This window comes from Coloeus monedula (assembly GCF_965178545.1).
Source record: "Coloeus monedula genome assembly, chromosome: 5".
Taxonomy (NCBI): Eukaryota; Metazoa; Chordata; class Aves; order Passeriformes; family Corvidae; genus Coloeus; species Coloeus monedula.
The window spans coordinates 15,714,434-15,737,678 of NC_138785.1; the positions used below are offsets into that span (position 1 = coordinate 15,714,434).

Consider the following 23,245-nt stretch of genomic DNA (forward strand, 5'->3'; position numbering starts at 1 on the left):
CTCCTCCCCCGCCGCCCGCCCTCCTTCCCTTCCTCCGGCGGCTCCGCGAACCAGGAACCGCGGCGGCGGCGGGCTCCGTGCGTGAGAAACCCCGCGGCGCCGGGAGCCGCCGGGAGCCGCCGGGGCGGGCGGTGCGGGAGGGGGCGGTGGGGGCGCCGCAGCCGCCGGGCGCTGCGAGGGGCCGGGCGGCACCGGAGGGGGCGGGGGGGGGGAGGAAAAAGTTTACACCCTCGCCACTCTCCTCCCTCCTCTTCCTTGGTGGCGCAGATGGGAGTTTTACCTGGAATGACATAAGTTTATTTTTTTTTTTCGGGTTTGTTTTTTGATTTTTTTTTTTTGGAGGGTGTCTCTCTCTCTCCTTCTCCACCCCCTCTTCTCTTCTCCCCCACCCCCAAAATCTCCCTTCCTCCGCCACCGGTGCTGGATCCACCCCCCGTTCCCCTCCGCCGGCGGGCGAGGGTGTGACCCGCGGGAACACCCACCCACCTAGGCGTCCATGGTGGGAGCTGTCCGCCGAGCCGAGCCGCGCCGCAGGCACCCCGCCGCCTGCCACCGCCGCAGCTCCCTCCCGCCGCCCGGCCGCGCTCCCGGTGCTTCCTCCGCGTACTTTTTTTTTTTTTTTTTTTTTTTTTTTACCCTGGGTGGCGGTGCGGGATCCCGGATGGTTCGCTGCCAGTAGCCGGGGGCCGCGCCTCCTCCCCCCGCCGCGCCACCATGTCGTAGGGGAGGTGAGTGAGTGTAGCGCGGAGCCTTGCGCGGGGCGAGCAGCGGCGCAGGGGGTAGCGGGGCGGGTGTCCGATACACCGGCCGGCGTATCCAGGTCACGGCTAGTCCCGTCCCCATCCGTGAAAACTTCGCGGGAAGGACGCGTCCATTGCTCGCCAGCGCCCGCGGGGAAGCGCGGCGGCGGTGGCGGCTGCTCCTCCGCGGGTCGCGCCGCGGGCGCTGGGAGCCGCCGCCTCGGCCCATGAGTGTGGGTCGATATTTGGCAGAATAGGAAAACGAGAGGAGCACGTGACACCCCAAATCCTGGGGATGTTGGCGCTTTCGCCGTGACTCTGGAACACAAACCCGCAGCACACGCGGGGTCCCTGCGGGCGCGCACGGGCGATTGCGGGAGAAGGTGCGCGGTGCCCGGCGCTGCCGCTGCCCGACGGGCTCAGCCCCCCGCCTCGCTCCCAGGGGCACCGCTGTCACCCTTGAGGGGCCGCGGAGCTGTCCCCGCCGGGCCGTGAGCGCACCTGGGGGCCGGGAGCGGGGCTCTCAGGGGCCGCTGACCGGGGGCTGGGGGGCGGTATTTAGGGAGCGAGTTGGGAGCGCATCGTCTGAAAGTTTGCTCGGCGGCTTTTTTCTTCTTTTTTTTTTTTTTTCGGTTTGTCTGGGAAAAGGGTATTCCTGCAGCCGGGACGCAGGCACCCAGGGGGGACACTGGGGAATGGGGGGGTGGCAGCAACCCCGGGGCCAGGGGTCGTTCCGGCGGCTCCCCTGGCTGGCCCTGGGTGGGGGGAGGCAGCGGGCGGGGCGCCCGGCGGGATGCGCGGCTGCCGCGGAGCGGAGCCAGCCCGGCGGGGAGCGGAGGACGAGTCCTTGAACCCTCCTGCGCTCCGCCGCTGTCGCTCCTCCGCTTTTTTTTTTTTTTTTACATTTTTCTGTTTTCTTCACCCTCCCCCCCCCCATTGTTTTTATTTTTTAAAATTTCTCTGGTTAAATCACCGCTGCATCGGCACGGTGCGCACTCATGCGCCGCTGACAGGCGGAAACCCCGGGCCGGCGGAGAGGCGATGCCCGGCCCTGCCGCCGGCGCGGCGCGGGCACCGGGCGGGGGCGGCCGCGCCCCGCGCACCTCACCTGTGCGCGGGGGGCCCGGGGCTGCCGCGCCGCCGGCCTCGCCGGGGGTCCCCGGGGCGGCGGGCGGGGACCCCGCGGAAGGGCGGGCGGGCGGAGCACGGGGCCGCGCGGTCCCTGCGGCTTTAAGGAGATGCGTTTCCCAGGCTGTGTCGCAGCAACTTTGTATCAGTCATGTCGCCCGGCGGGTGACTGACGGCGCGGCGCAGCCAATGGCGCGCCGGCCTGGCCCCGGCCGCGCGGCGCTCCGCGGCGCGCCCGCCAATCGAGGCGGGCGGCGGGCGGGACGTAAACTTGAACTTTATGTGGGCATGTGACATGTTTTTAAAGGACTTGGCACCTTTTCCCGTCCCCTCCCGGGTGCCGCTCCGTGTCACCGGGCGGCGCGGCGCACCTCGGGCGGGGAGGCGGGGGAGCCGCGCTGCCCGCCCTGCCGCTCCGCGCCGCCCTGCGCTCCGCTCCGCGCCGCGGGGGCTCGGGGACGCGCCCCGCCGCAACAGGTACCGGGGCCGGGCCGGGGGGCACCGCTCCGCTCCCCGACCCGCGGCGGGAGGGGCGGCTGGCGGGGTGTGGCGGGAGCCGGGGGGGCTCGGCAGCGGGGCCCGGAGCCTCCCCGCCGTGAAGGCTGGGGAGCGGCATTTGCACGGGAAAAAGCGCTTTTCTGCGTCGCTCGCGGGGCGGGTGGCCGGAGGGGGCCGGCGGGGCGGGCTCGGCCGAAAGCGGGTTTGGGCTCTCGGGTCCCCCCTCCCCCGCGGGCTCCTGGGAGGGAGGGAAGGTAGGGGGCGAGCCCCCGGGCACTGGCGGGCTCCCCCACGCGTGACAACCCGGACTGCACCTGCGGGAAAGTGGACAGGCGGCGGGGGGGTGGGGGGCAGGGGTGCAAAGTGGTGGCTGCTGCCTGGGAGCTGCGGTGATGCTCCTCACAGCGTACGGTAAATAGGGAAATCAGCGTGCGCGCTGCCTGCGTGGGTGTCAACCCGCGGGGACGGGGGAGGACCCGCGCCCGGCTCCGCTCGGGTCCGTGGGCGGCCGTGCCGGGGCAGCGGCGGTGCCGGGGCTGCCCGCGCCGCTTCGCCGCTCTGGAGAAAAGGGGGGAAAACCCCAGCCTAGCCATGAAACTCTGGTTCCCTGGGCAGTCTTGTGTCAACGAGGTGGCTGGCAGACAGTGAAACTTAAAGAAAATTTCATTTACAAACACCGAGAATTAAGAAGTGGGTGGTCGCTTGAGCCACCAGTTTATTTTTTTTTTTTTTTTATGAACCTGGGTTTACTTCAGATTTTCCCGTATCTAGGTGACCTTTTGGTTGCAGGGATACCAGGTACCATTTGATTTTTTATTTGGCTGTTGCTGCGAGACTGGTTTAATGCCTGATTGATCGGAGATTTGTGCTGCGGAGAGAGGGCTGTGTTTGTTGATGTGTTTGGGGTGAAATACACAACTCGCAGTGTCTGGGTAATTCTTCGGGGAGGGAGTTTGGAGAAGCTGCTGTGCTCACAATATGTCTTATGTTGTAAAGTATCAGATAGAGGTGATCTTGGTTCTGATAGGTAACACTGCTGAGCTGTAGTTGTGGACGTTTTAGCCCGCGTCAGATTTGTTTAGTTAAAGTTAGTAAAAAGGCATGTGTGTGCAGTAGGTGAAGTGTGGATTCCGTGTATAAAGATGCTAGTCAAGCTATAGTAAGTTCTCCCTAAAAGAACAAAACCAAACCCCAATGCTACCAGTAACCCCTGAGATGATTAATTTGGTTCTGGTATCCACTGAGGCGCTTGGAGGTGACAGAAACCAGCGCTCCGAAAAAATCTGTTTGCTGCTGCATTCTCCCTTAATTTATATCTGTCATTTTAAACTGAACTTGTATCAGGCCACAAATAATGTCTGCTGCTTTTTGATCCTCTCAGATATATTTACCAGCCTTTGCAAGTGCAGGATCAGGGCATCTTCTAATTTCTTTTCCTTTGTGTGACCCAGATTTTTATTTGCTGAAGTTTTAGAGTATGCTTGCCTACTGATTTTATATGAAGTTTGAATTTTACTGCTGTGGGAGAAGTCACTACAAAGCTCAAACACTGGTGTAATGTTAGGCCTGTAACAGTGATTTCCTGGTATGCAGTGGTTCTGCTGGTTTTTCTGAGGTTATTTTAACTTACATCCTAATTTTAAGCCTTAACTAAGTTTCCTGGTTTTCAGAAATGCGGGTCACTCACAGCTGCAGTTGATTTCTCTAGGAATTAGGCTTGATCAGCACTTAAATCAGGGGTAGGTGATTATCTGGGAGTGACTTTATGTGGAATTAGACACTTCTGTCTGGAAATTTTAGACTATAGGACTGTGATTTGATATACATGATGATGTGAGACACATAATTCTAGGTTCTAATAAAATTTGTGCTTCAGGGGAATGTAGGAATAGAGCTATAGTTCCAACTAAGTAAGGGCAAAGAAGTATTCAAGTCATTCATTTTACAGTTTTTTTGTTTTGTTTTTATAATTTTGCTTAAAATAGCGTGGTTAAGTAGTGTTAAGTAAACGGGCTAAACACTAAATTAAATATTGGAAAATAAATACATTCTGAAAGGAAAAAAATAATTGCATAATATTGATATTGTAACTGTTGGCACTTGAGTTTCTGCAGTTCTAATGATACTATGAGCCAAATCCTTTAAAAATTAGAAATTCTTGTTACTTACATGTGGTTTTCAGTTTATTGGAGACTAGGTCATGCATTTTGCTCCCTACCTCGAGAAAGCAGCATGTGGGATTGGAGGAGTTTTTTTAGGGTCCATTTTAGAATAAGGTTTACTTTTCTTTATATATTCCTCTTGCTGGCTGCCATGGAGGTTTGCAAAATTGGCTGAATTATGGATCCATTTAATAGCCATGCATTCCCACCTAGTCTGATCCCCTTCCTCTGTGGCAGAAATGTTTCCTACTGAGCTTCTGTCCTACTTCTCTCCCCATGCCTTCGTGTCTCCTTGGTGGTTGTACAAGAGGTTTGTACAGCTGGGAAAGGGGCAAGTCAGCTCCCAGCCCTTCAGAACCGCTGGTTCCTTCTAAAGCATCCTGTGTTACACTGGGGGGTGAGGATGATGAAGAGAAACCCCCTTAAAACAGCAGCCTCCCTTGCTTTGCTGTCCTTGTAACATGGCAGTGGAAGGTCCTTGGAGGAGCAGACCTGTAATGAGCAATTTCCACAGGGTTTGCATCCTGCCTACCACCAGCATGTCCTTTCAGGACCTCTCTGGATCCCCTGCTTCCTTACTCCCCCTTTTTCCTTCCAGGTCCCTGGGTGAGGGACAGCCCCAATACAGCTGGCACTGGCCATGGGGCTGTGGCCGGGGAGGGTGGGTGGTTGTGCTGACATTGCCAGGCCTTTTGGGGCAAAGCTGGGAGCAAAAATTTGGGTGTTTCCTAACTGCTGAGCCATTTTCTCCCTGAATCCATGGGACTGTCATATCCATGAGACCTTTTCCCTTGGTTTGATTGAAATTGGACAAATGGTTGAGAGATGATGGATGGGGCAGGGAAATGGGACTGGCAGGCAGAGAGAGAGAGGAGGATAGACAGAGAGAGCGGATACGCCTTGTTTCCTTAGGAAATTAGGAAATTTCCTTAGGAAGTCACACTGTCCTGTCATTAATTTTACTTTTTTATATATGTCTTTGCTAGTTATGGAGACAAAAGGATACCACAGCTACCCAGAAGGCTTAGATATGGAGAGACGGTGGGGTCAAGTTTCTCAGTCTGTGGAGTATTCTTCCATAGGTGCTGGAGAGCAGACTGATGACAGTAACTACATGGAGATTGTAAATGTAAGCTGCGCCGCCAGCACTTTCGCGAACAGCAGTGCTCAAGGAAACAGCAAAGAAAAACCTGAGCTACTCTCCTGCCTGCAGCAAGACAACAGCCAGCCTGGTCTTCTGCCCTCTGACATCAAAACTGAAACGGAGTCCAAGGAACTGTCAGCAACGGTGGCTGAATCCATGGGTTTATATATGGATTCGATACGAGACGCTGATTACCACTATGATCAGCAGAACCAGGGGAGCCCAGGAAAGATCTACCAGAACGTGGAGCAGCTGGTGAAGCTCTACAAGGAGAACGGCCATTGCTCCTCTCCCCTCCACAGCGCCAGCAGGCCCTTGAGGTCTTTGATGTCGGACTCTGGAAACGCTGTGAACGGTGGTGCCATGCACGCGATTGTCAAAAGCCCTATCATGTGTCAAGAGAAAAGCCCCTCAGGCTGCAGCCCTCAGAACATGGCCTCCTCTGTATGTAGTCCTGCGGGTGTTAACTCTGTGTCCTCAAGTACCGCTAGCTTTGGGAACTTTGCCATGCACAGCCCCATCGGGCAGGGCACCCCTCTGTCGCGCTCGCCGAACGTTGAGAACCGGGGCTCCATGTTGCACAGCCCTGCGCACGTCAGCAACGTTGGCTCTCCGCTTTCCAGCCCTATCAGTAGCATGAAGTCGCCGATTTCCAGTCCTCCCAGTCACTGCAGTGTGAAATCTCCTGTCTCGAGTCCCAATAATATCACTATGCGATCTTCTGTGTCCAGTCCTGCAAACCTGAACTCCAGGAGCTCCATTGCCAGCCCTTCCAATGCCAATAATAGGTCCACTCGTTCTAGTCCAGCGGTTAGCACTGTGGGATCATCCATCTGTAGCCCCGTAAACAACTCCATAGGGTTCCCGCCTTCTGGCACGCCAGCGGGACCTAGCAGAAGCCAAGATACCGTTCCTAGTCCAGAAACAAAAGACAAGAGTGCTCAAGAGCTCACGTTTCCTAAGATGGAGGAAATGGAGAACGCCATCTCCAACAACAGCCAGATGAACCTTGTTCAGTTCATAAAGCCTGAGCCAGATGGGTCCTTCGGCAGCGCCTGCATTGGTGACAGCAGCAGCAAAATAAACTCCGATTCCCCCTTTTCAGTACCAGTGAAGCAAGAGTCGGCCAAACATCCTTGTTCTGGTGCCCCCTTTAAAGGGAATCAAACAGTAAATCCTTTCCCATTTACAGATGGCTCATATTTTTCTTTTATGGATGACAAAGACTATTACTCTCTTTCTGGGATTTTAGGACCACCTGTTTCTTCATTTGATGGCAGTTGTGAAGGTAGTGGTTTTCCAAATCCAGGCCTACGTGTGGGGATTAAGCAGGAGCCTGATGATGGCAGCTATTACCAAGAGAACAGTATACCATCCTCTGCCATTGTGGGTGTAAATTCAGGTGGACAGTCATTTCACTACAGGATCGGTGCCCAGGGCACGATATCCTTGTCGCGGCCGGTTGCTCGAGAGCAGACATTTCAGCACTTGAGCTCCTTCCCTGCTGTCAGCACGCTCGTGGAGACCTGGAAGTCACATTCAGAGTTGGCATCCAGAAGAAGTGATGGGTATCCAGTTTTAGAGTACATTCCAGAAAACGTGTCCAGGTGAGCTGGAAAATTACTACTTTTTTTTTTTGTCTCCTCATTTTTTTCTTTCTTCCCCTGCATTAAACAAACAAGGCATGAATTAAAATGAGGACCAGGGTGGTATTTCTCAGTCTGATGTGTAATTCTTTGTTTGAATTTCAGTTATTATTAATTTGTTGCTATCTTGCTGTATTTTACTCTGCCTTTAATAAAAACAAAGTGCTGGCTTTAATATTTAAGAAGAACATATTATATTCTGTTATTATTAGGTTTGAAGGCATAGCTTTAGTATGTTTATGAGCTCTTACTACTACAAATGTTGTTTTTCCCATAATGAGAGCTTAGTAAAATTGCTCTCTTGTGTCCTATAATGGTTATTCTTTCTTAGCTAGTGCTTGAATATGTTGTTCCTCAGATGAAATGTTGAGACGAGGATAAGAAAACAATAGTGTCAGGAATCTGTTTTTGTGAAGAAGCATGGTTCTATGACTGCACTGGACTGTAACTGGTTAAGTTTAAAAAACTAAATGTTATAAGCCTGTGGCAACATATTATTTCTGTATTTTAACTGTAGGAACATTTGGTTTGTATATATAGAAAAATGCCTCCAGAAGGAGGAGGGCTGTTAAAACTTGATGCATTCGAAAGGGAGAAATGGATAAACTGATCTCCTCACTTTTGGTGGAAGAGAAATAAGCAAGTGTCATCTGAATTTGGGTTTCTTGGCTGATCCACGGCAGCACATCCTTCTTCAAGCAGGTGTCTGTGTGTATCTCATGAGGGATGCTTACTTTCCTAAACCATCTAGTTTCAGAGCCAATAGTATGAGTTATGAAGTGCCTCTGACAACATGAGTGAGTTACAGTGGTTGCATAGCATATCCACGTGTCCAGCAGGCACACCAAAGGCTTGTGCTAAAGCTCAAATAGCCAGTAACAGAGTGGCATTTACCTTTCTGAAGTATTTTTTTTTGCTCATCACGAGCTACGCAGCTGCCCTCGGTGAATGAAGCATCTGCTTTATTCTTGGAGTAGGGTGAGTAGGATGCGTGGTGTTTTCCATATTTGTATGATACTACAGATTTCTGAAAATAGCGTTGCAGTGAAAAACATAATATCTAAAATAATGGTGCTTTTCAGGAGGGAAATCAGCCTATCTTCCCATAAGGAGAAAAGAAAAAAAAAAACTACTTCAACGGTTTTCATTTTTTTCTCAGTTCTGTCCAGCACTGCTACAATCTCCCTATCATTTTTTAGGCCATACTTCACTTTTTCTTTGGCCATTTCCAATATGGTCTCGAAAAAAATTGCACTTTTTAATACACTCAGCTTGGAAGGGCTGTATCCCATCATCATGCTGAACTTTGCATGTAGCTGGTTATTTGTTATCATCCAGTCTTGGCTTAAATGTACTTTTCTTGGATTAAGGAAGATGGAGGTACTGTTTTCTAGTTATTTTACCTGATTAAATTTTCATAAATTTCATTATTTATATAGTGAGAAAAGTTCACCAGAAGACTGATGGAATGCCTGAATATAAAGATCCAATATTTTACTTTGTGGTTGAGCACTGTTGCTTGGACAGGTAGCTCCTTCCAGCTGTGGGAGCTCTTGTGTGACTGAATGCTTGCGCTGAGTAAAGGCTGTCATCCATTGCAGGGGCAGGCACAATAAACAGGGAGATAATGCAGGTAGGAGCATGGTTGCCATCAGTATTTGTGTTTGGAGTAGCAGTTCCTCGTAAGGCTTTTAAAGGAATCTTCTGATCTGACATTAGTCCATGGTAGCTCTAGGTCGGTAAATGTAATCAGACTTGATGATGACATAGGCTGGGTGCACTTTCCTGTCTTTGTTCTCTAAGCTGGTATCTCTGTAGGATGTGCAGGTGAGTGTAGCTGCCACTTTGCAGCTACGTGTGTGCAATTGTGTGATGTCATTGATGAAAACCTACACTAAGAATCCAGAAATCCTTAAATGTTTAGTGCTCAGAGCTGTTGCATACAGAATTCTGTTCAGGTGATGGAGATTTGCAGGGTTGCGACACTCCAGGCATCCTGATCTGTACTCCAGATTAGGATATGTGTCATCATTTCAGATCTCCTAACTCAACCCCATTATTTAACTAAATATTGCTCTTAATCTGCTTGGCGATGGCTCTATGCCAACAGGTGCAGCCAGGGACCTGTGCAAAGCCCTTAAAATTTTCAAGGTAAATTCATATAGAGATCATTTTAGCAGTGCAGATTTGAGTGCGGAGGTGCCTGCTGAGATTATTTGTCTGCTGGTGAGACAAGTCATAAAGACTCAACATAAGATGTCATGCATTTAAAAGTTCAGCCTTGCTATCAAACCTCAGACTGATCTTTATTTTTCTCTTCATTTCTGTGCTGTCTTGCAGCTATAACAGAGGAAATCATACTCAAATTAGTTGGTGGTCTGAAATGTTGTAATAAAACACACATAGCTTAAAACCATGCCAGCCCCAACATCCCAAGCTTGGTTTCAGCTGTCCCATATCCGTGTTGTATGGGGATTGCAAAATACCTCTTCCTTCATGTCATCAGAACAGCAGCATCACACCTGTCCTCTACATCTAAACCAGATCCTTGCTATTTCCAGTCAGGTTTTTTTTTCTGATGTGTCAACCATATCAGGCATCACACATTTTTCGGAGTTTCACAGCGTGTGATTAACCCTTCGAATTTTGCAATATTTTAAAGTTTCTGGTATTCTAAGTCTTCCTCTTTTTTTCCAGGGGTACTTAGCTTGCAATATAAAGGGCTGCAAGCAAAGAAAAAGGTGAAGGGAAAAAACAGGCTGTATGGTTCTCTAAAGCCAGTAGATGACCATCATGGAATATGTCTTGTTTTAGCAGCATTATTTTCTGAACCCTGATGTCATGCCCTTTCTGAATTGCTTCAGACTTGCAGCTTACATGGTGAAAAGGAGGGGGTGGCCAAAAGAAGATGACTTTGACTTTTTACATTGATAATGTATCTTTAGAATATTTCTGTAAATTTTTTTTTCATATTAGAGTGTCTCCTTTCTTAAATCAGTTACACGTGGTGATAGTGTTTAATAACCATAGTTGAAACATTTAAAATGCCTTGCTACCTTGTTGACTGTGCCAATCACCCACTGCCAACTACAACATTTCTCTTTTTCTCCTTCAGTTACTTTTATTAGATGTGCACAGTTACGGTTCTTTTTAAGTTAGTTGGCAGTAACTTTTTTATAACATTGCAGCTTGTGGTGTTTGGGGTATGAGAGCCTCTTAAGCAAAACCAAATTCCCTTATATCCTTATAAATATTTTTCTTCTGCTAATACGCATGCAGAACACGTCTTTGTTTTTGAAAGATTTTACATTTGTAATTTTTAATAAAGGGTGAATCATACTTGTCTGTCTGTGTATAGATTCCTCCCTCCACGAATAGCATTTCTAAGAAATACTGGTTTCTAAACTAAATGATAGCTAAGTGGGCTTGATAAAGAAGGTGTGTGCAATTGTGTGATGTCATTGATGAAAACCTACACTAAGAATCCAGATATGATTTCACTTTAAGGTAATCAGTGCTCTTCCGAATTGGGGTGCTAGCCTAAGCCCCATGATCATGCCAATTATGTGATTTTCAAAGTGGCCTAGGAAAAATGTCATGGTTGCTTAAAAGAACAGCGACAATTGAGGAGGATGACCATTCTGCTGCATTAGCTCTTACCTAAAGCTTCTTCTGCAAATGTGCATTTTCCCTCTAATTTCCATATTAACTCATGTATGTACACACACACACTCACTTTTCTCAGTGGTTGTGGTGGAAACAGAGGGCTGATACTCCTACTGTCATTTCTTCCTGGCAATTCCACTGGTGTAATCCAGTGTGGGAAGAATTCACTAAGTTTGATGTGCTGTTATTCAGAAAGTTTAGTGTTTTAATATGAATTGCATATGTTTATCTATAATTGTGTTTCAAGAAATTTTTGATCATTGACGTTTGATAGCATTTTAGGGACAACTTATACGTGTCTGTTCCTGAGCATTTCACATGTGTCAGTATTTATTTCTTAGACCCTACTTGAAAAAACCCAAAAAAAACCCATCCCACCCAACCCAAAACCAGAAAGCAACCCATCAACATGGTCTTGATTTACCTGTAGCCTTTACTGGCTTGAATTGATTCTGGTTAAAATCTGATTTCAGGCTATTGCAAGTATTTTTGTAAATAAACTTTTATGTTAAATATTATCTAAAATAGTCACTTATCAGAATTATACCTGCCAGAAAGATAAAGGTCTGGTAAATATTATTTGTAGAATTTATGAATGGCCTTGACCTCTGTTTGCTGACGGACTTTATGAGAAAAGGACTGTGCTGTTAAAATATTCTCCATGCTTGGCAGGACTGTATTCCCCTTTATCTTCCCAAAAATTTACTGTGCAGACCTTTTTCACAAATTATTCTCTAATACCATAGACCATAGCCTTAAATCTATATTTTTCCTTTAGTTCAGTTTGAGTAGGTATACTTGTTTTTCTAGGTTCTTGTATAATTTTGTGATTTTTTTTTTTTTAATGCAGCTTTGACCTCTGCATATTCTTTATTTCTAGCTAAAAAAATTAGAAGTCTGTATTAGTATGTCAGACCAGGAGGTTGAAAGGTTCCCTTGGGCATACCAGCATGCATTGAACAGCCTTTTACTTTCTACAGCTTTCTTTGTTGTTATTTTGGTGAGGGTGCTGGGTTTTTGTGTTGCTTTTTATTGAGGAGTTCAAAGTCTGTATAAGGTATTTTCCCTTAAAATGGGAATGCAAAGAATGCTTTATTCTCCCTTAAAATTATACACATCCATTGACCCTTGTGCTGTGGCAAGGTGAAGTCCACATTACTGGAAAACTGTGTTCCGTAAATGGGTGGATCTTCCACATCTGGGAAAATAAGAGCTCTGTTGTCAATCTGCGTGCCAGGATCTAGGGCTTGGTTGTTTCTTTGTGTGGGGGTGAATAATGCTGTGTATTTCCAAAATGTTTCAAGTGCTGGTTGATACCACTAAGCTTTGCAGTACCTGGCTATTGGAAATCAGTTTGCTATGTTTTATTCTAATAGTAGCTGACAGTTGTTGCCTAGTTTTTGTATCACTTTTGGTGATATGGGTTCTCACTATGATAATCTTCTTTTGATGGCTTTCTGAAAAACAGGAAGGTGGGGTCACCTTCAATGCACACATTTTAGCAAGCAGAAGAAATTTTGATTATTCATTTTCCGACAGTATGGATCAATCCATTTTAATGAGGACTGGAAGACAGAAAAGTATGTACTGTATAAAAAATGTTCCCATCCTATTCTATGGGATGTGTGTTGCAGCAAGCATGCACAGGGATTGCTGCAGCAGATTCTGTGCTCATGCAGTTCTTGTGTTGTCTGCAGAGGGAGTAAATTGTTAAGTTGTGGTTCAATAACCTGGCCTTACTCAACCAGCACTTAACATTAATGGAGCTACAACCTGCTGTGAAGTGCTCTGCCCAGCTGAATCAGATTTCCAGGTACTTATTGATGCTTTGCTGATCCCAGGCTGGAGCAGCGGCTGCTGTTAGGTGTCACTTGTAGCTGAACAATGTGTTGTTTGCAGTGGTGAAAATACTCTGTTGGGCCATGCCTTGTCTGCTCTGATTTTGGTTTTGCCCTTTGATTGGGCTTCTTGTATGTGAGAGCCAGATTGGGTTCCTGATCCAGTTCACTCTGAAGCTCCAAAAAACCAACAGGACAGTGAAACTTGGTGAGCAGTGTGGTGTGGTATGGACACAAGAACAAACTGAAGGGATGGAAAAGGAAAGGAGCCTGCGAAATATCCCAAGTGCACCTTTCTGCTAAAAGATGTGTTGTTGAGCCGTAATCCCAACACTAGTATTTTCAGGATACAGTTTTAAAAGGCATTTTCTCTTTTTAAATTGTATGCATTGAGTCTTTGAACAGAGTTGTAGGAGATGGAGTTAATAATGGATTTGTTTTGACCAAAACTTCTTGGAGAACAATGGAGTGCTGTGATTTGAGATTTAAGATCTCAGAGGTCAGAAAATACCACAGTTAAGGATGAATATAGAACTGTAACTTGTTCTCTGGCAAATGTGTCTTAAAATATGGCTGTCTAAGAGTGATAAAAATGGTCCAATGAGGAAACTGAAAAGAGTGTGTGAAAAACAGGTATTAAATCCATCTAAGTTTAGTACTTTTATCAGTTTTCACATGCAGCTGGTTGCTACACAGTGCCTGGTGCTCAGCATATGAATTACTTTGGTTGCAGTCTTCTCTGAGTGAGAGATCTGTGGAGAGGAAAAAAAAAAAGCAGCAGTATTTCCATCGGGTGCAATGGACCAGGTTCTCGCAGTGTTATTGGGCACGTCTGAATGCACCCTAAATAGACCATGGCATGATTTGACTGCTCGCTGCCCTACTTGTGTAACCTGCAGTGGAAGGTCACTGTCTGGTGGGCCCTCTCCTGCTGGAGCCACCTTGGGTTTGTTGCTGGAGGAGTCAGGCTGACCTTGGAGGAAGGCATAGTTTTTTGGCTTACACTAGAGGGGAAGGGCTGGCAGGTCAGGAAGCGCCTGTTTATCCGTGCCAGCAGTTCCCAGTGTAGCCTGCTCCAGTACCACTGCCGGTGAGAGGAGCGGCAGCATCTCCTGCTCTCTGCGGTGCTTGCGTGGGAGTAGGCACTCCCTCCTCCGACTTAGAAGCAGGATTTCTGTGATCCATGTCTTTCTCTTCAGGGACCGCCAGGATTTTACAAAAATGTTGAGGGTTGGTTTGCTTTCAGGGCAAAGTTTTCAAATATATGGTCTTATTAAATGGGAGGCTTTGGGACCTTCTTTGGGGCTGTGTTTTTTTTTTTGTTGTTGTTTTTGTTTTGTTTTGCAGCTGAGGTTTATTAATGTGGTTTATCAGAGCTTAACCTTGTGTTTTCTGAAAGGAAGTGATCTGGGGGGTTCTCTTTTTCTATTTTGCTGAAATCAGTGCTGAAAGATTTAAAACACAAAAATCAACCCTCCCCCACCCCCCATCCCACCCCGAACTGCCAAAACCCTCTCCCAAAACAACAGCAACAGAAAAAAGTGCAGAAAACCAAATCCATGCTATTCATTTGGGATTCTTAAAAGTGTAACTAACACTGGTTGTACCTATTCAGTACATGAATAAGTATTTTTGCAAGATGCCATTTCTTTACTGAGTTATATTATAGCAGGAGTTTCCACACTACTGATAGATCACAAAATAAGTTGAATTTTATTTCTTTATCTTAAACACTGAATTAAGTGCCTGCAATTACATTAGAATTTGTTGTTAGCTGGTTGCTAAATTAAATTTCTCCAAATCTGCGATCTCTAAGCTGCGTATTGGCTTCATGAACAAACTGATAGCTTAAATTTCATATTTGGAGGTAGGGTTACTTGAAGTCAATATATAACGTTATTTTATGGAAAGGAGAAAAAAAAAAGTAACTTTTTGGTTAGAACCTCTGAGCAGAAACAGAATCCAGTATTTGTGGATAATATGTAAAATGGCTTATAGGAATTTGTACGCTCCTCTAAGATGCATGGGTATGCTGCTGATTGTGGTTAGTGATAGTAATAGATCAAAGAGTTACAGCCCTGAGGTTAAAAAGCAAATTTCAGACTAATTGCTGAATGTTTCTGACAATTTTTATATCACTTTACTCATTTCCATCCTCTCTTCCAAACAATACTTTCTACTTGCATCTGGAGGTGAAATAACTTTTTGAATGAGCTTTCAGGCTAAAATTTGTACTGAATACGTGGGTCTTTTCTATTGTGCTTTTCATTCCATGTCTGCTTTTGAGAGGTGTTATCCCAAGTTTCTAAAAGTGACAGCTTTATAAAACAATTCCATAGAAATTAGGTCTTTGGGAAAAAAAAAAAAGAAATTAAAAACCTCTTCCCATCTTTAATAATGCTTTCTGAATCTTTTGGATTTGTGAGAATATCTTACTTCCTTATTTTTGTGTGTATATGATCTTTCTGGGTGCATGTTCAGCCTTAAGTCTGCAAAACAAAGCAGTATTTTAGAGGTTTATTTTGGGCAGTGTAATCTATCAGTGGCCTGAGAACTTTTAATCAGAGGGCAGAATGGGGAATTAAGTAGTTTGTCCTGACAAGGATTTTGCCTGTCCCAGCTGCCGAGAACTGTAGGGTCTTTCCAGCATTTTTGGCAATGCTTTTCTGAATCCTGCGTTGTGCTAAGATCGTAATGCAGTCCCACCAAACCCATTGCTACTGAATTCCTTTGTACTGAACTTCTTTTGTTCACCACCTCTTCTCCTGTACCTGCCTCAGAGGGTCAGGATGGCACATGGGAGCTGTCCTGCTCTTGGCTCCCGAGTGCCCCATGGAGATGGGAGCAGTAATTTAGCAAAGCAGTGCTCTGCTTAATAAATTTTACGTCAGGCTGTGCTTCTTGCTGGCAGATCCAGGCCAGGAAGGGGCAGGTGCTGAGTGTGGCTGGGCTGAGCAGGGCCCATGGTGCTGGCGCTGCCCGTGCCCCGCATCCCTCTGGCTTGCGCAAGGAACCGTGTCCGTGTACCCCCAGAGTGCATCACCTGCCGTGTCCTTATGGAGACCTGTGCTCCCCGAGCCCTTTGGAAACGTGCTTTCACAACTGGCGAGCCCCGGTTTACTCTGGCAGCGTCTCACCTTGAAAAATCAATTGTGTTTGTGTCTTTAGCTCTCCCTTAGTGCTGCTGCAGGAAGGAGAGTGGGGAGGGGACTCTGCTCGCTGTTATAGAATGGGTTGGGTTGGGAAGGGACATCAAGGGTCATCAAGTTCCAACCCCCCTACCCTGCCATGGGCGAGGACACCTTCCACTAGACAAGGCTGCCCAAAGCCCCATCCAACCTGGCCTTGAAAACTTCCAGGGATGGGGCATCCACAGCTGCTCTGGGCAACCTGTGCCAGTGCCTCACCACCCTTCAGAGTAGAGATTTTTTTTCCTAATACCTAATCTAAATTACCCTCCTTCAGTTACAGCCATTACCCACTGTCCTATCTCTGTGTGCCCTTGTGAGAGTCCCTCTCTGCCCTTTTGCAGGTGGTTTACCATATTCCCCACTCAAACACTGCCTCTTGTCTGACAGGAGCAGTGCTGGAGGTGGGACGTGGTCTCCCAGTCAAGTTTCATCAAGGTCACTGCCCTCAGACTAGGAGCAGGAAAGGGAGTGTTTCTGGAAGTGCCTTAAGGTTGGGGCATCATGACAGCAACCTTTCTTTTCCTTCAGGAGGCGTGAGTTCAAATATGAGCTTCTCCAAAAGGTCGGAGATCTCACTTTTAGCATTGCTGAAGACTTGTCTCTAGAAACCTGTCATGCACTTCAGCGTTTTTGAAGACTGGAGTGCCAGGGACCTTGCAAATGAAGGTGGGTGGGAAATTTGCACAGTTTCCAGGCAGACTATCTGAGCTGTCAGCTTCATTATTTTAAACTAAATTAGATTTGTGCTAGAGAGTGCAGTATGTTAGAGCAGTTAGAAAGCTCTTCCTCTAATGGTGGCTTCAGATCTACTTTGCTAGATATAACTGTGTTAACTTCCAAATTCACTTGGATAAATTAAAATAAAACAAAACAACTAAAACTTTGCACAGGTGTGGATCCTGGGATACGGTAAAACTCCCTGGGAATTTTACCCAGGAATTTCACTTGACAATGTATTTTAATGTTTGCCGCTTCCAAGGATCAAGGTCTGTTATTTTTATGGTTTGGTAGAAACTGAACACATTATCGTTTCTGGCAAGGGAACGCACTCTCCTGGACCACTGTGGGTGGTCAGGAGTGCACTCCTGCAGCTCTCCAGACGCCCTGAGCCCAGCAGGGAGAGAACATGATGCTCTTGGGGATGCTGCAGTGGAGGTCATTTTCCCCCATCTCCTAAGGATTGCACCCCAGCTCATAGCCTGTTCGCTTGGATTTAACGTACACTGTGGGTTTGTTTTGTTATTTCCGTTCTAAATTTGTTTGGTTTTGAGCACTAAGGCTTTCTAACGTTAATAATTAAAAACAAGTATTGGCCAATAAATATTCCTTAAGGATTAGAAAAAGTTACTAAACATGACTGACTTGCTGAAGTTCTGCACTGAACCTTTGTTGCAGACTGTCCTGCTGGAAAATCTATCAAGTAAACCCACATTGCTGCAGAATTAGCTCTACAAACCTCTGCACAGCTTTACCCTACTCTTCCTTCGGATACGCAGTGGCAAAAGAGAATGATTCAAGTTGATACAATTAGGATTTTTAAATCCTTATTTTTAATCTGGATCCATGCAAAGTAGCTGGAAGATGAACAAAGTGTGGGGGGTTAGACATGTCAGCTTCTGCTCAGTGTATGGAAGTAAATGTTGGAAGTGGTCCAGAGCTTTATGGCTGCTGCCAACTAATGACATAAGATAATGTTGCAGTGAAACAATGCACTTGATTTGCATTTGTTTCCCAGATAACCTTTCTGATTCTCGGGACTGCTTGGAATTTATGTTTCTGGAGATTTGACAGTAAAAAAAAAAAAAAAAAAAAAAGGAGATTGGGCATTGAAAACTTTGAATGATTAAATATGCAGTAATGACAACTTCAAACTTCACATGCAGATAATAAGATAAAGAATGATTACTCATTTCATATTAAACCCACTTGGTGGAAGAAGCAAAGAGGATGAGTGTTTTGGATGGACATTTTATTTTAAAAAGGGAGAAATTTGGAGGAGCTAATGTATATAAAAATAGAAGTGAAAAAATCAAAAGTGCATCTCTTATGGGTCTGCAAATTGTCCTGAATTTCTTTTCTAACATAAACAGGAGTTAACTGTGTGCAGAAGGCTAATAACAGAGTTTGTAGGGTTTTGTTTACATTTTTATTTGGATCAGAATTGTGCTTTTGAAACGATTCTTCCAGTTGCCACCATCTTCTGTCCTGTGGTTCACATCACTGGGCAGCTGAGGGGTGAACAATCAGATATTTCTGAGCCAGAAGAGAATGTTAAAAGCACTGCAGGAGTTACTTACTACCCAGGGCATTCCAGCCTCTGCTTCTGTCCATGGGACCCCGCTGGAGCTGGCCTGAAGCACAACCCTTGTGACACCTATAACTGGATGGTGGATCCTCAGGACTGACCACTCCTCTCTGTAGATCTCCTTTTATCATGCCTGTAATGTAAGTGCTGCCTGTGTATAATTGCATTTTCACCTGTTAGCTCAGGCATCTGTAACTGAGAACAGGGTTACAAGCAGAGGAAATTGTTCCACAGAAAAATTGGAGGCTCTGTTTTCAGCAGATGTGTTTGTTCATAAGTTGTGACCAGAATGAGCAAAGTACCTACTTACTCATCCTTCACCACAATCTAGAAATCCTAAAAAAAGGTGAATTAAATCCTGAAAGTTGGAAATGAAACTGAAGTGACAAATAGGCTGTATCCTTTTTTTCATTAAGTGAATTTCACTTCTTTTCGGCTAGATAGGGATATTCTGATATTTATTATACTACTAATCTATAAAGGCAAACAGAATTGTTTTGATTATAGGCAGCTGCCTTAAGTATTTACAAGCAGCTGTAACTTAGGCAAACTAATTTAGCAACTTACAATTGTCATTTCAGGAAAAAATCCTACTTTGTGGATCAATAAATTCTTGTAAAGTAAACCTATTGATTTGCAGCTAATTGGATATTGTGGATGTCTGATGAATTAATTTTAATATGAGGCTAACTGAGTTGACTAGGTGATGTATTAGTGGTTGTAAATGACTTAGTCATTAAGTCTATTTATAAGATAGCTACAGGAAAAAAAGTTATAAACCTATATTAATTTCTAATGAATCAGCACTGGTCCATATGACTTCTGAGCTCACAAGAGGAGCTTCATGCTTTGCTTATTTTCATGCCCTCCGTACTGTGATAAACAAGCTACTCCATGTCCTCCACTAATTGTTCCATGTCCTTCCCCTGTATTAGCCCTTTCCATGATCTCAAGATGCTTCAGGTTCTGCTTGCTTCAGCATAAACACCTGATATTGTGCTTATTAAAAGCAAGTCTTGCCGAGGTTGTAGCAAGGTCCATGTTGCTGCACAGAAGCCGGGTCCCCCCTCTGCCAAGCTGCTGTTCGAAGCTGGAATGCTTCAAGGCACTGGGGGTGGCAGCCCCAGCTGTGTTTTTTGGCGATAGTGATGGGGGTCCGTAGGTGTTCGTGGGGGCTTCTTTACCCCCGTGCTGGCAGTGTGGCCATTTATAGTTCTTTCCAAATTTTGCCTGAGGTGCTTGAAGCTTTGAGCTTGGGTCTGAATCCATCAGAAGAGTTGCTACTTGTTGGGATATAGATTGGCTTTTTTCCATCACGTGGCACACCCCGAACTGAGAGGTGTTATTGCTGTTGGTGTGACTTAAATCAGTAATTTCGTACAAGTGAATGCAATTTTCATGCTGAGTGAAAAAAAAAATTATTCAGGACCAAATAGGAATGATTTTAAGATCAGGAATGCAGGGGAATAGGAAATGTGATCTAATGGAAATGAAGAGAAGGATTATAGGAGCAAGGAAAATAGCAGGTATTGGCACAAGAGGGTATAAGCTCAGTATAGTGCACTAGGTCCTAGGAAAGCTGGTGGTTTTGTCTGACATGACAAAAAATTAAGAATATTCAGCATCTCATCACTTAGGATTACAAGAAAATAGCTTTGATTTTTATAGATATATTCCATGGAATCAGTTTGAAAGGTAGGAGCAAATACATAAATGTTTCCCCGTATATTGGTTTTGGTACAATCTAGGCTTTTTCTGATGTTTCATATGGGCAGATGAAGGTACCATATATCTCTGTCCTAGACATGAGAGCTGATGGTGAAATTTGTTAAATCATCCACTGTTCACAAAAACTTAAAAATAATATGCCATTTGTAGGAGACTGCATCAGTATGTAGCCTTTATTTTTTAAATTAAATTTATATAAAACCAAGGAAAATAGCAGAACTTTGTTACTTTGTTTGCACTGCTTGCAGTCCAAAATACCAATGCTGTTACAGGTCTCATAAGGTAACTACATACCCAACTCTTAATTATATTTCTGTATTACGTCAGGCCTATGGATTAGGAAAGCGAGATGTCAAGAGTAAATTTAGGTTGGGACTTCTCCGCCAAGTCCCCAATGCTTCCATCAGTAGCTTAGCATGAATGAGTCTGTTTCTTTAAAGACGAAGTAAATATTGAGTAGGGTTTCCTAGCAACATTTGTAAGGTTAAGTAAAAATCAGACTTGCCAGGTGTTGCTTCCAGAGCACACTAGCCTTTCTGTTTCAACATTTAAAGTTTTGATACATTATCTGCAGTATGAAATACTGAACAGAATCTGATAGTATTGTAAATAGATAATTTTGCAGAATCATATGTCCAAGGGCAAGTCAGCTGAAATATTTTTCTTACTTTGGGATACAGTTTTTCTTTGGCTGTGTATTTTTATTGTACTTAAACTGATGGAGACTAACCTTACTTGGCTTCTGCAAGTATTAGCTGCAGATGTGTGTGTGTTTTAAAAATACCATAAGTAAAAGCCACCTGATGAAAAAAAAAGGTTTTATTTATTGGTTTTTCTTCATAGTAAACACAGAAGTCATGTGTGTCCCAACTGGTCTCGTGAGGTCTTTGCAGAGGTCTGAAGTACAAGTGTTATAATCTCTTGCAGAAACCTTGATTTTCCTTCACCTTTGATTTCTAGTGACAGAAGATCAGCCTGTATACTTTCTCCAGTGACATAAAAGTAGAGGTTTCCTGTTATTTTAGTCTGCTCAGTAAATTGCATGCACTCTCCACAGGTGCTTTGGGATGAGGTGTGTGTGCCTGTGGTATGCCAGTTGTGGGTAGGATAGTTCCCCGAGAGAAACACAGGAAGCTGGAATTTAGGTTAGCCCAGGATAGATAGATAGACAGATAGATAGCAGAGGAGAGCACGGAGTGGAAAAATTTGGTTGGCTGCTTCCAGTCCTAAGTTTTTGAGTCTATAAATAGAGTCTATCAGAATATTTCTAGTTAGTTCTGGGGAAAGTCAGCTGCTGTGCTGGGGATTGGCTGTGATCCCAGAATGAGGAGGGGAAAAAAAAAAAAAAAAGATGATAGGAGGCCTATTGAAAATCTACCAACAGACAGCAGTGAAATCGAGAAATTGGAAGATGCTGTATTTGGGCTTCAGTTTATTTTTCTGCAGCTTCTGTCAGTGCTGGATGTGCTGCAGAGCAACTCTCTTGTAGGCTGCTGTGAGTTTCTGAGTTAGCCAAGCCCAGCAGCCAGGTCCAACCCACCAGGGTTCATAGTTCAGAAACCAGGACTAAAGCCTGATATCAGGAATTAGCATGGAAGTGTAAGGAAGCAGCCTATTACCATCATTCCATGCTGCAGTGGCAAACCTGAACAGCCTGCCCTCTCTCTGGGTTTGATGCATTATGTAAAGGGAGATGGAGAAGTGAAACCAAAAGCTGAACTTTCAGCTAATAAAATTAAGTTACTGTGTAAACCCTGATTTTTTTCAAATATATGTAGAAAGGTCTTGATGATAATTTAGTGTGCAAACTAGATGGAGTATGTTATGGTACCAGAAATAGACATTTAAGGGAGTCATGATGAGCTTTGCAAACAGTTGAGATGCTTTCTAGGAAATGTAAATGATACACTTGAAAAATATTCTGTGTTGAGAGATTCAAACACAATGTACAGCTAGAGTATAAATAGCTAATAAGTTTAAAGAAATACAGTATTTTTGGAAGGTGCTTTAGTAACAGTAATAGATAACCTTTTAGCAAAACTCCCCCTACCTTCCCTGCTCCCAACCCTGTAACCACAGAAGGGTGATCCTTCGTACTGTAAGTGGAAAAAGTAGCTTTGGTCAAATAAACAGCGTTGTGTAGGTAAGCTGAACCAGAGTTCTCAGAGGAGCATTTATTTACATGTCAGGGTTCATAGGAGCTGAAATTATCTGAGCAGTAAATGAGTGTTTTCAGTGCTGAATTCATCCCAGAAAAGTCTTCGCTCATATTGAAAATAAAAGTGTTCGTGACAATGGTTTTGCTGCTCAGGCTTTGCTGGCAGTTCATTTTTTCCTTCGTCATTTTTCAGGAATTGGAGAAAGGGGTTATACTGGATGTTTATGGCAGGAGAAGAAGGGGTAGAGCAGTCTCAGTGTTTCCCCATAGATGCGTTCTGCCTTGGATGTCCATTCATGTCATACACCAGTAAGATGCTTGCTACTTCCAGATTTCCATAAACAATAGATAAGAAGGCCCCACCCATGTTTAACTTAGTTTTTTTTGTGTGTTTCTTTTTTTATGAATTTAATGCCTTTTTTTCATCTTTGTGTTTGTAATAAATCATGAAACTTATAAAGCAATTTTAGCTCTTCATCAGTAGGTGCTTTGGCTTCACTGTATTAGTTGGAATAAAATCTTGCTCTAAATGACTTCCTGAGCTCTCTTTCTAAGCCTTTTTGATTATTTAAATATTAATAGCAGTAGAACCATTTTAGACATTGTTGAATGATATTAAATGGACACGTGTAGGTAAAATGGTCATCGGATGCACAGAAAAAGGCAACCGTTTTGTTTTTGAGGAAAGGATGTTGGTAAATACTTTGGTTTTGATAGTTCTTGAAGGAGATTGGGTAAAATGGTGAAGAACTGTATATTTTTATCTCACTGAAATGTGGGAAAACAGCTCCTCGAAAAAACCAAAGGAACTCCTTACAGGAGAAAAATCTGTCAGGAGGTTGAAATCTGCCTTTGTGAGAACTGATGACCATTCCCACTCATTTTCCATAGGGCCAGTATTATACCAGGTGATAGCTGTGGGAATTAAAACTCCTAATTCATTGTGACCATGAATATTGCCTTGAAGAAATGCTGAGATACAACTCACCTGTGGAGGGAAGAGGGGAAAATCAACCTGTGTATGGCCAAGGTAGATTTAAT

At 45.0% G+C, this 23,245-nt stretch overlaps 1 protein-coding gene across 3 annotated transcripts in view; it reads left to right on the plus strand.

Annotated features, from left to right (window-relative positions):
• Positions 1 to 268: 268 nt before the first annotated feature.
• Positions 269 to 23,245, plus strand: part of NR3C2 (nuclear receptor subfamily 3 group C member 2) — a gene marked incomplete at its 5' end in the record, with an annotated part of 190,866 nt that continues 167,889 nt past the window's right edge. The window contains 2 exons of one of the 3 annotated variants that reach the window (XM_082282331.1): positions 269 to 728; positions 5,515 to 7,279. In XM_082282331.1, the coding sequence (XP_082138457.1) occupies positions 5,517 to 7,279 (1,763 nt within the window). Of the gene's footprint in view, positions 729 to 2,217; positions 2,346 to 5,501; positions 7,280 to 23,245 lie in introns of those variants that run through there. The other 2 variants (XM_082282332.1, XM_082282330.1) reach the window with 2 other exon arrangements.